This window comes from Belonocnema kinseyi, chromosome 3 (genome assembly GCF_010883055.1).
Source record: "Belonocnema kinseyi isolate 2016_QV_RU_SX_M_011 chromosome 3, B_treatae_v1, whole genome shotgun sequence".
Lineage (NCBI taxonomy): Eukaryota > Metazoa > Arthropoda > Insecta > Hymenoptera > Cynipidae > Belonocnema > Belonocnema kinseyi.
In genome coordinates this window covers 1,931,108-1,944,442 of record NC_046659.1, presented here as the reverse complement: position 1 = coordinate 1,944,442, position 13,335 = coordinate 1,931,108, and the positions used below count along the sequence as shown (strand labels likewise).

At 33.4% G+C, this 13,335-nt stretch overlaps 1 protein-coding gene across 2 annotated transcripts in view; it reads left to right on the top strand.

Moving 5' to 3' along the window:
• The window catches only part of LOC117169694 (glutamate receptor ionotropic, kainate 2), a 659,604-nt gene that overhangs the window by 51,013 nt on the left and 595,256 nt on the right, over positions 1–13,335 (top strand). For both annotated transcript variants that reach the window (XM_033356181.1, XM_033356180.1), the window contains exon 2: positions 8,779–8,903. In XM_033356181.1, the coding sequence (XP_033212072.1) occupies positions 8,779–8,903 (125 nt within the window). The remainder of the gene's footprint in view (positions 1–8,778; positions 8,904–13,335) is intronic.

Below are 13,335 nucleotides of genomic sequence, written 5' to 3'. Positions count from 1 at the left end.
TTCATAAATTTGTATTAACAATTGAGTAGTTGGATGCAAGAACAGCTTGCTTGTATTTTTAGAAGTCACTTGTGTTTCTTTTGTTTTGCACATAATTTCGTGAAGAACAAATGAAGAGCAAGTGACTTCTGAAAATTCAAGTAAGCCGTTCTTGCACCCAACCGCTCAATTAATCAATATTTTCGATTAAGTGAATAGTTTTTTCCGATGACTTCATGCAATTTTGGATCAATGTGAGTAATACAAAAAAATGGCATACTTGAAAACTGTTCCGCGGTATGCTGCCGTATAACGCCCGAGTGCGAGTGCGAGGACTCCCTCTACAACCGGCTCTGTAACTCAATGAATTTCAATTTGTCCATTTTCTTATTAGACATTTTTCATAGTAAAAAAGTCAAGCTTTCTTTTGAGACTATTTAAAAAAAATCGTAGATGCCTAAATTGCGAAAAAAGTTAAATAAACAATTGATTTATTGAAAAAATTGTTTAAACAATTTTTTTTGTCATAAATAATAAAATATGATGAAACTACCGTTTGAAACTACCCCTGCAGGCATTGGGGTTGAAAATTCAACCCCCCCTCACTTGGGGAGGGTTGGTAATCCTGGTCTATAAGTTTGTGGATTAACTACTGTTGGGTAGGCGAACATATTCCCAGAATTTAGAGACAATCGAAAAACATGACTTTTTGAGTTGGGACAGTTGAGGAATAATGCCCCTTATTCAGATATTGCAAACTAAAGTACAAATCTCCTTTTCAATGATTCTTTTAATATTTGATTCTTATTTTTCATAACATTTAATTCTTAGCCATCCTAAAAAATGTATATCATTTCAATACAATTATATTATTACCATTCATAATATGCATTACTATTGGAAGAAAAGTATTTTTATTGTCTTATTTCTATAATTAAAAAAAAGCAAATTCTATTAAAATAAAGATTCTTATTAAACATTTTACTGCAACTTGTATCGTTTTCCCCAAATTTTTTTTTACGTTCAATATATTTTTATAATTAGAGTTAATAACAGACTTGTAGATATTTTTTTGGTAAACAACTATATCAAAAATTATTTATGACAAATTTGAATGAGGTTTTGTTATTTTTTGGTAGAGCTACTTTTGTCTATTTATTATTTTCATAACTTGTGTCGTTTGTCCAAAACTTTAATTTTCGCATTCTCATCTTCATGAGAAGGTATTGGTTTTATGTAAAACAGATTATATATTAAATTTGGTCTGTAGTGTGTATCGTGTTGGCATGATAACTTTCGTAAGATTGATCAGATTGAATTCTGCTTTGGCACACTTTGTTTAAACCTAAAGAGAAAGAAAGAGTTCGTAAGCCAGCTATTCTGGGTGAAAATTCAAAAATTGAGCGCATTTTTATAATATTTGAGACTATTTTTTTCCAAGATTTAAAAATGCCACGTACGGCGATTTAAAGTACTCGGAACCTCGAACAGTTTATCCTCATGACATTTTCCCATAAAAAGAAAAAGATCAGAGCTCTAGGATTTTCAAAATCTAAAAACATAAACAAAAATGAAAATTTTGAGCTCAGCAAAGAATAATATGAAAAAGGTAAAGCAAAAACGTTGATTTTTGAAACCCCAACAGGATTATCAAGACAAATTTTTTTATTTTGTCGAAAATTTGAAAATTCAAATTTCGATCATGCAAAAAGAATGAAAAATGAAATTCAATTTTGCGGTCAAACTATGCAAGATACGAAAAAAAAAACGAAATAACTAAAATTGCGGGCCTTGAAAATATCTAAAAATCTGTCATTAATAACTTTTTGATAGGACGCACAGTTTTTGTTTTTAGTCGTAAAAAACAACATTAAAAAAAATTCAAGTTTTGGATAAACGACACAAGCTATGAAAACAATAAACAGACAAAAGTTGCTCTCGCAAAAAATAGTGAAAACTCATTTAAATTTGTCATGAATCATTTTTGATAGAACACGCAGCTTTGTTTTAAAAGTAAAAAATAACATGCAAAATTTAAAAATTAAACTTTTTGAAAAACGACACAAGGTACGAACTAAAATTGACAGATTAAAATTGTTCACCCCAAAAAGAACTATAAATTTCTAATTACTTATTTTTAGATAGGACGAGCAGATTTTCTTTTAACAGTAAAAAATTAGATTAAAATTTTTAAAATAAATTGTTGGATCAAGCACACAAGAGACAAACAAAATTCAAAGACAAAAGTTGTTTAATAAAAAAATCTAGAATTTTGTTATAAACTCTGTTATAAAAATATATTTAAAGTTGAACAATGAACTTTATGGAAAAAGGACACAAGCTAAAATAACATTTTATTTGCAACATTTTCCGCCTAAATTACATTTACATTTAATATAAACTAATTGAATGATGGAAAAATGACACAAGTTGCAGTAAAATTGTTAATAATAATTTTTATTTTAATATAATGCGCAATTTCTTTTAATGATAAAAATATGACATTGAAACTACGTTTTTTTTTGATACTAATACATGTTATGAACGGTAATAATATAAATTTATTAAAATAAATACATTTTTTAGGTTGGTTAAAAGGCTTGCACACAAATATGGGGTAAATAGAAAGACCGATTACGTAGCGTTAAATGAAAGTATCATCGAGTGCGAAGCGCGAGAAAAATATAATATCGAGCGCGTAGCGCGTGAACCAACAGTCGCGCACCCCATCTTTTCAGGGCGCTCAATTTTAGTTAAATCATTTTTTTCCCTATTTTGAATAGCTTGACAGAAAAATGGAATTTTTTATTATTTTTTGTATGAACAAAATTTATTTTTCAACTTTTCGACAAAATTCAAATAGTTTTCATGGTAATCTTGTGGGTCTATACACTGTTCACGTTTTCGAGTACTACAAATAGCCGTACCTAGAATTTGGTATTCTTGAAAAAGAATAGTCTCGATTATTTTGGAAAATGCGCTCACTTTTCGAATTTTTACCCAAAATAGCTGGTGAACGAACTTTTTCTATCTTTTCAGGCCTTAAAAAGTGTGCCAAAGCAGAATCCAATCTGATCAATCTTTCGAAAGTTATCGTGCCTACACAATACGGACTGCGAACTACATACTCCAGACTTTAAACAGACAGGCAGAAAACTTCGTAAAAATCGTTTTTTTTCTGACTCGGCGGGTCTTAAAACGTGGAGATTTGATGAAAACCGTCAAAGTAAAATCTTACAAAAAACCAATATTTTCTTATTAGAATGGGAATGTAAAAAAAATACGAATAACGAAAAAAACTCATCGAAAATCGAAAATTTCTAAGAATTTTTTGACGATTTCAGTGAAATTTTGAAAACTTGAAAATGTTCGAAAAATTTAGGAGTTGCCGAAAAAACTTCGAGAAAGGACAAATATTTTAAGAAAAGCAAATTTTTGAAAATTTTTGGGTTTATTTTTGGGCATTAATCCGATATTATTTGGGTATAAACTCGCAGAATCAGTTTCGGTATTTTTTGGGTATTATTTTTGTATTTTGTAGAAAACACAATAATTTATATATTTTTTTATGTTTCGAAACGTTAAAAAAGTGAAAAAAATTAAAATAAAAAATTAGAAAATTCCAGTAATTTAGAAAATTTCGTGATTTAAAAATCTTCTAACATTTTGAAATTTCAGGAACCTTCTTCCAAATTTCTGGGAATTTTGATTTTGCGGGCTTTCAATTTTTTTTAGGTTTTTCGTAATTTTCGTCACGTTTCCAAAGATAACGAAAACTCCAAAATCTGTTTTTCAGAAAATACTCAAATAATTACAAAATAATACCCAACATAAACCGCAAATGACTTTGCTAATTCATATTCAAATAATACTAAAATACTTCCTAAAAGCTAACAAAACTTACTCCGCGAGTTTATACTCTAATTATACCAAACTAGTACCCAAAAAATAGCGAAACTGATTTTTTGAGTTTTTATCCAAATCATACAGAAATAATACTCAAAGCATTTTCGTTTAGGAAAAATTTGTTGTTTCAAATTTCGGGGTCGGGCCCCTTCATCGCCCAATCATGAATTTCTGGCTGAGTTGCACAATACGTTATATTTATCACGTATTGCTTGAAAAAATTCTATAATCGATATTTTCGATTTATTACAGAAATCGGTTGCGTCCGTCCTCGCAAGAGGATTAGGAAACCTCACACGTACAAACGGAATCTTGCAAAAGTTGCTGTTGAAACCGGAAGTGAAAGAAAAACTGTGCGAGGGCGAGTAATTCCATAAAAATCCTTCTGTGCACAAGTTAACTGTAAATGCCAAAAACAATTTTCTGAGTTCATCGACATTAATCGCCAAAGAGAAATCTGCACTGCTTAATATGAAAACTCTGATTGGTCCCAAAAAACTTTACTCATTCGGTCGTTCGTGTCTATGTCCCCAATGGCCAAAAAAAAGAGTGACTCTAACCCTATTGTTGAAACCAATAAAAGAGACTTTACGTGCATTTACAGGCTACTTGACAGTAAAGTAAGTGCTACTGAAAAACGAGGGAGAGCAACGCCTGCGAATAAAAGAAAAGGAGAAGACACTTTGGGAGTAACAAGATTCATCAACTTATTCCCAAGATATGAGTCTCATTATGGACTTAGTCACTCTCAACGACAATTCCTTCATCCCGGTTTGAATCTCAAGAAATTATGCAACTTATAAAAAGAAGATCGTCAAGCGAAAGAGAAAACAATCTTAAAAGAATAAATGTTTCGACACATATTTAACACCCGTTTTAACCTGAGTTTTAAGCCCCAACACTCAGACACATGTAAAACTTGCGACAATTTCCAATGCATACTCAAAGGAAGAAGCGTTTCCGAGGACATTAAAGAAGAAACCCTTAGGAAAAAAGAAGAGCATTCCAATCTCGTTGAACGAGTCAACGCTGAATTCAAGGAAGATGTGCGAAGAGCCGCTGAAAGAGAAGATACCATGGTTTTAACATTCAATCTACAAAAAACACTGCCTACCCCTGTTCATTCGTCGAATATTGTTTATTACAAAAGGCAGCTGTGGACTTTGAATTTATGTATTTACGATGAAGTCAGCAAAACAGATTTGTTACCCTACATTATTGTCTTAAAATAATGTGAATGAAAGCAGAAACCAAGATGTATAACTTTTAGAAGAAATAGGGGTTAAAAAAATGGTACATTATATATACTTAACATTTCATTTTGTCTTTCATTCTTGTATTGTCCAGAATTATAGTGTACATTTTTATGTTTGACAACGCAGCGGCCCCACTAACGTAAAACAAAATTTCATATGATGCAGATTTTTTTGCTATTTTTTACCAAAAACATTTTTTTCGCTCTATTAGTTTTCGAGAAAACAGGGCGTCGCTAGCTTGCCGGCGACTCAGCGGGGCCTTCTACAAAAATCATTAAAAAATTATTAAATTAACAAAATTGACTAGTTTAGATTTTTGTTCTATTTTTTGCTCTACAATGGGCTATGAAATTCTTTTTTAAAATCGAGAAGCAAAATTATTGTTCACCCCTATTAGTTACAAAAACAACCCCTTAATTTGTATCCGAATGCAAACCTGCCTACTGATGTCAAAAATTGTTTTCAAATCTTGATTTTTGTGCTCTTTCATTATTATCCAATGTCATATCAATCGCTGGTGTAAAATTAACCCTTATATAAAAAACAATACCCTGTAATGAAAAAAAGGATTGACTTAAATATGAAATTGTCAAAAAATAATTATTTTGAGAATTTTCCATTGTCAATCGAATCTCTGATTTTTGAGCTTCTCGAAAATACCTACTCCGATTATTGGACTCACCCCTTATCTCTCATATCTATCTCTCTCTACCACGCAGATTTGAAATTATGAAAAAATAATCTTTTTGAGAATTTTCCAGTTTCAATGGAATCTCTGATTTTTGGGCTCTACAAAAATGCCAATATCGAGGCTTAAGTTTTTACTAATGATTTGCTGTTTTTCTGCATGGTGGTGGTTTTTCTGAATTTTAATTTGGTGAATTCGAGAGCCAAAAATAAGCCTAAAATCTGGGGCATTTTGTGTTTTGCAGATTTTATTTTTCGCAAGGGGGTGATTTTTTGAAAATCAGGGTGGTTTTTGCATTTTTTTCGTACATTCGGTAGTCCAAAATAAGCCTCAAATCTGGTGTTCTTTGTTTTTTCCGAATTTGAGTTTTTATATAGGGGTTAGTTTTATTTTCAGTAGGGGTAGATTTTGGTAATTGATTGTTGTTGCGTTCAAAAACCCAAAAAAGCCATAAATTCTGACGTGTTTTCTTTTTTTTTTTAGTTTTCATACAGCGGAGGTGCAAGGTTTATGCAAGCCAGCTCGGATATTTGCGCTCGGATATTTATTCTTTGCATTCGGAATGTTTCAATAAAACGTTATCAAAAAGATCTCTTTTAAATGGCAGTATTTATATGCGTCTTCATATTATGAATTGTCTACTTAATTAATTATAGTCGAAGATTGAGTTTCTCAAAGCTCTGAAGGCTTTGAGGTACACATTCTCATCGTGACACTCGCGCTGCGCGCTCAATTTCCAACAGACATTTGTAAACAGGTATTGTTGAATCTTTTTTTTCTTAACTTTCGTCGTTTTTCCACACATTTTTATTTAATTATTTTTTATTTTCAATGTGATCGTTCACAAATAAAGCAAAAAGTACGCATCCTATCAAGAAGTGATTCTTAACGAAATTGTAGATCTTTCTTGGGATAACAATTTTTGCTGATTGATCTTTTTTCGTATCCTACATAGTTTGTCCACAAAATGGAATTTTGGATTTTTCATTATTTTTTGGGCAATCCAAAATTGAATTTTTGATTTTTCAAGAAAATCCAAAATTTTGTTATGATAATCTTGTAGAGCTACCAAAAATAAATATTTTTCTTGTAATGACTTTCTTTCATATCGTGCGTTTTTTGGCTTAAAATTTGGATTTTCGGTTGATTTAAAATTTTTTGAAAACGCCATAACTCTGAGAATTTTCTTTTTATCGAAAAAAATCATTAAAATAAATTGTTTGTTCTTTTTATTAATATAAATTTCCGTACATAGAATTTTCAAATTAAAAAAAAAGCGGTTTAAAAAATTTTCGAAATGCGCTCACTTTTTGAATTTTTATTAGGAATGGCTGGTTAACGAACTCGTCCTTTCTTTTAGAACCTAAAAAAAGTGTGCCAAAGATGGATTTGATCCTTTTATTTTTTCGAAAGCTATCGTGTTTACGGACGGACGGCCGGCCGGACAGACAGACAGATAGACGCCATCGTAAAAATCTGATTTTCGGATGCAGGGGGTCTTGAAACTTGAAGATACGTTGAAAAACTGTGATGTCAAATTTCGGACAACTCTAATACTTTGTCAATCATAAATGATGAGAATGTAAAAAATTGGGGAATTTCGTTAGTAGAAGTGCTAGCTTGAGAGACACAATTGTGGAGCTGAAAGTTCATTAAGGGCATTACAAGGTGCATCGAAAAAGATTAATTATATACTAACCTCCACAGGGTATTTCGTAAGTCCGGGATTCACTTGAAATCTCAGTGACCAGCCCCTCGGGTTAATTTTACAAAAGCGATTGATATGACAATGGAGAATAATGAAAGAGCACAAAAATCAAGAGGACAAATGTCCCAACAGTTAATTTCCACAGGGTATTTCGTGAGTCACTTAAAATCTCAGTGACAAGCCCCTCGGGTTAATTTTACAAAAGCGATTGATATGACAATGGAGAATAATGAAAGAGCACAAAAATCAAGAGGACAAATGTCCCAACAGTTAATTTATACAATTTTTCGCATCAGTATGCAAGTTTGCATTCGAATACAAATACGGGGGTTGTTTTTTTAACTATTAGGCGTAAGCAATAATTTTTCTTCTCATTTATGCTTTTGAAATACCGTGTTTATATTTTATAAGTGTTTTCCATTTCGATAGTTCCTTTATTTAAAATTCGCTTTTGCAGCACAGGGGTGTTGCTATTTAAAATAAGGGTTGATTTCACAAAAGTGTTTCATATCACATTAAAAAGAAAAAAAAAACAGCAGAAAAATCTAGCCTAGTCATTTTTATAATACTTTTTTTTCATCACAGAGGGTAATTAAAAAAAATAAGGGTCGATTTTACCAAAGCGATCCATAGCCCATTGTAGAGTAAAAAAATAGCTTAAAAATCTAACCTAGTCATTTTGTTTAATTTAATCATTTTTTATGATTTTTATAGCCCTATTTTCTCTAAATCTAATACAGCAAAAAAGAAAATTTTCGGTAAAAAATAGCAAAAAATATGCAATATATGACATTTTGTTTTTTGTCTAGTGGCACCCTTGAGTCTCTGTTTTACATTTTTAAACTGCAGCAAACTATAAATAATGGTTCAAATAGTTATTTTTTCCCCCAAAACGATTTTAATTTTCCCATGAGGTTAATATTCCGGGTGCCCATTCAGTGATCTAACTTTAGCATGCAGAAGAAATAATCCAGGGACATAAATCATTACCCTAAAAAGATGATAAAAATAGTCTATAACATTTTTATATGCCTTTAGCTATGTTTGTTTTCTGGCACAGACATAGAAAAGCTTCTTTATGTTGAATGTTTTTGTAGTATGTTTGTCTTTTCAGTAAATTGCGAATACAATTTTACATAAAAGTTTGTTGATTTTCTGTACAATTGCGATTATATTGATAATACTCTTATGAACCAGCTTTCTGAAAATTAAAAAAAAACTGCTACTAAATTTTTTTTCAGGAATTTAAGGCTAATTGCAGAGAAAACAACAAATAACGTTCAGTGCTTTGCAATGGCTAAATACTGGCTGCTGGTAACCGTTTTTGCTGTTGATGTAATTTCTCTTCCTGATATCATTCGAATAGGTAATTATTATTTAAAAACTATGTGTATACAAATAAAATAATGAGGTAAATAATACTTTATTACTGAATCTGAATCAGTGAACGATAATTATCGAAAACATTCATTTGCAGCGTTTTTCTGTTTCAAAATAAAATTTTTTATTCTTGACGTCAAATAAATATGTTCAAAATCATGAAGATCCTATTAATACTCTCGTTGCAGTATAAGCATTTACCATAATATTTCTAAGTAGTAGTTTTCCTGATTAGTTTGTTTTTTACTTTGTTCTCTTCAGCAAGTTGGAACCAATTGTTCACCTTGACTGTAATAAAAGTCCTTATTGAAAACCCCTGTACTCTTACCCGCCCCGTTTTGGTATGGGCTTCTTTACAAGAACAAGGAACAGATCTTGTACAGAAAAGAGAACAATGTCGGAATATAATTGATTCATTAATTGATTGATTTACAATGTAGCATTGGCCAGGCTAGCGGATCTGTTACGGATAGAGTTTCCCTGTACCGATGGTTATTGATGAACATTGCTACAAACTAAGTAAGCAGTCACGGACCGTGGACCAGAAATGGCCCCGAAAAAGAAAACCCAAATCAAGGCCTAAGAAACCGTTCCGAAGGCTGGACTGTCACCGGAAGTAGTGGTTTAACTAGTACATCTAGGAAAAATGACGATCTCGCACTTTTTGCAACAACTCTTGCCACCCCGTGTCGATGACTTCCGGAAAAATGGTTATACACGTGGAGTGGCAACTCTAACGGAGTCGGAATAAGACGAAAACAGAAAAATAGAGGCAGAACAGATATCCAGTAGAGGAACAGCGATTCTTTTTGATGATGAGAAACATTAATATCCAGGTTTTTCTCAAGGCTGAAAATTGAGCTCAACTGGATGACGCGCATCGTCGAGATTTTTTTAAAGAACCAGACCTCGGAACCACCAATCGTGGTGTTTATAATGCAGCAAAAACTTTGGAAAACAGAGTACGCACCTCACATTCAGTGTGTGATTGATTACGTAAAACATCGGGCAAAATTTCACTGCGATTCAGATCAATCCGGATCATATCCGTACCTGTCTATATTTTGTACGGAATGGTGAATGCGATTATTCCTAATCTAACCTGGAGATATACGTGAGTCGTAGGGTTAAAAATATCTAATAATATTTAAGCATTTTGAAAAATCGTACTCCCTGGGGATTCGAACTATACCTATACTACCTAACATGTAGCCTACATTCCAATCAAATCAGCTGGTGCCGCACTGCTCTGGTTCAAGCAAATTAGTAAAACTGGTGTGTGACCTAATCTATTCTATATAATAGAATGAATGTAGTGTTTTATTTCAAGTCGCCGGACGTAAAAAAAGTTTTAGTCGGGATGATGTACCCATTTCGACAAATGCGGGATTGACAGGCGTTACTGTTAATGATTCTTGTTCAGAAAAATTACATGATTTGGAATCTGCGTGAAATCCCTCTGGAATTTATGGCGGTCTCAAGATATAAGCAAATAAGTACATTTTTATAGTCACTTCATTGTTATATTACCGTGCAATATACATATAAAAACTCTCTTTTGCATTTTTTTTAGAGAAAAATGAAAACAAAATAAAAGTTCATCTGCTACGTATCTGATTAGAGCAATATTTTATTTTTAAAAATTAGTTGTATAATATAGATGAAAAATTAATTATTTTTATAAACAGTAGAGGTAATTAAAAGTTCTAAAATAAAGTCATGCCTAACTTCATTGGTATACATCCTACGAGGTTAGCATATAATTGAAATAATTTAAAAAGTTAATTGAAATCCATTTATAAAATACTTTTTTAAACTTTCTTTTTGATAGAATTATCCATATTTATTTTTTTTAAGATCGCCTCCAAACAGATGTAATTGGCTGGCTGGAAGTATGTACGCGACGCACTCGCTCGTGTGATACATTTTTGTACGAAGCGCGCTCGTGCTCATTGTAGCCATGTTAGAATATTATTGTTAATTCTAGGAGCCAGGAGCGTGCCGTTATATTTCCTGTCGATTTCGATGTTGCATCTTATGTAGAATTTTCCGCTGAATTAGCAAGTCATGGGTGTTTCTTCGAGAAATCAGTCCATTTTGAGACAATCCGATTTGATTTTTTAAATTAATTAAGTAGCTTGCTGACAATCTTAATGTTAAATGTCAAATGTTAAATGTTAAATGTGTCGTTTTTTTTAAAAGAGTTGGTTTTATAAAAAAATATCAAGATACAAAATTAACTCTATTCACTGAGTACTGTAACATTCATCTAGAGCTCTTCGTTGTAATGGAATTTTTTACCAACTTAATATAAACCCAGTAAGAGAAGAGTAGAGAAAAACTAAAAGTTTCAGATTCAAACGAAAGATTGAGCATTATGTAACTTGTTTAAATCTGCTAATTTTCCATGAGGAGAAGTTCCCAACGAAAGAATAGGATTATCTCCGAAACAAATACTTTCCTATTTTCCTAAGGATTGATACTTGTGTTATAATCTGGGCAGGCGAACATATTTTCAACCTTTTAATATCCCTTACTCCGATCAGTAGGCTGGAAATTTCCATTTTGTTGCCAAGGTTATTTTTAATTATATTATTACATGACTTATTTTTTTATTGTTTTAATTCCTTCTAATTTTTCCACAAAATATGTTTACATGAGTAGTTTCTGTTCGTTTTTGTGAAATACAAATTTCTATTAAGATAATTATATATATAATAAAAAATTTGTCATAAGGACAACCACAGAATTTCACCGGGAGCGGGTGCTAATGTGAAAAATTGCACCCGCTTCCCGCGAAATCGCGGTAAAATTTCAGTCTCACAACCGTGAGATAGGTGGTTACAGTCTGTAAAGGAATCAATAGGACGATCCAGCAAAAGCCTCGTGGACCCTAAAGCTTTTTAGGCCTTTAGCAAGTGAAAGCTTGGCACCTCCAAGAGCGCCGATGATAAGAACGATCAGTTTAACAGAATATTCCGGGTACAATCGTGGATGGTAATAAAGCACTCTTAGTGCCGGATTGTGCCTTTGAATGTAGGTCATTCCCGCGTGTGTTGGACAAATAGATAGTATGTGAGCTAAATGCTCGGCGTGTGCATGGCATGCCCTGCAGCTATCATCGAGAATGTCTTGGCTCAAAATGTGGCGACGGTATGTTAAGGTGGAAATGACACTGTCTTGGCATGGAAAAATGAAACCCTCTGTACCAGACTTCAATCCGGGTGGTTTAAGGAAAGCAAACGTTAGCTCACAAGACACTGTACCCAGAATAATCCTGTTGTGAAGACATTCAAGACTCAATGTTCCGCGACCCCCTTGACGGCGTGGGATGTACAGTCGCGGAAAGGAAGACTTAAGATGCATGCTTTGGTTCATATGCATAACCTTTCTCGTCCCGATATCAAGAGATCTGAGCTCGTTCTTCGTCCATGGAACTACACCAAATGAATAGAGTAGTACCGGGACGGCAAGCATGTTCGTTGCAGATACTTTGTTCCTCGTCGACAGTTCGAAAGACCAAATCTGTCAAATGAGACCTTTGTATCTGCTTCGAAGAGTATCCTTTATAGATGTGAAATCCTGATTGCGGCTCTGTGGTACGCCAGGTATGTATAAGTCTCTCCATCGCAAAGATGTCATATGGCGCTTCTATCAACGAGCTCAGGATCTTCAGGGATGCCATTAGGTTTTCCTCGCTTCAAATAAACCTTGGAGCATTTGTCTAACCCAAATTCCATTCCAATTTCCTTAGTATGTCGTTCGACAATCCCCAGAGCTAGATGCAGTTGCTCGCTGTTTTTAGCATAGATCTTAAGATCGTCCATGTAAAATACATGAGTGACCTTGTACTTTCGATCTGCAGGTTTGCCACACAAGTACCCGTCGGAATGGCGCAGTGCTAGAGATAGTAGCAATAATGTAAGGCAAAAGAGGAGTGGGCTCATGGTGTCGCCCTGAAAGACACCTCTTTGAAACGTGACCTTGTTAGTTGTCACACGATTTTTGCCAGATGAGATAGTAAATCTGGTTTTCCAAAGCGGAATCAATTTCTCTATGCACCCAACTATTTGCGGATGAACCTTTAAGATTTCCAAAATACAGATGATAAGTCTATGGGATGTGGAATCGAAAGCTTTTCGATAATCAATCCGGGCCATCGATAGGTCACGCTGGTAGAATGCTGCATCTTTGCAGACACATCTATCGATGAGCAGGTTCTCCCGACATCCGGCTACGCCTTTCTTTGAGCCTCGTTGTTCATACATTTCTTGGCACACAGGTTCAATTGCCCGAACAATCCTATCATTTCGGAAAGCTGTGAATATCTTATAAAGCGTGTTCAGACAAGTTATTGGCCTGTAGTTCTTCGGGTCAGCTAAGTTGCCTATTTCCGGCAGGAGTATTGTGCGCCCTTC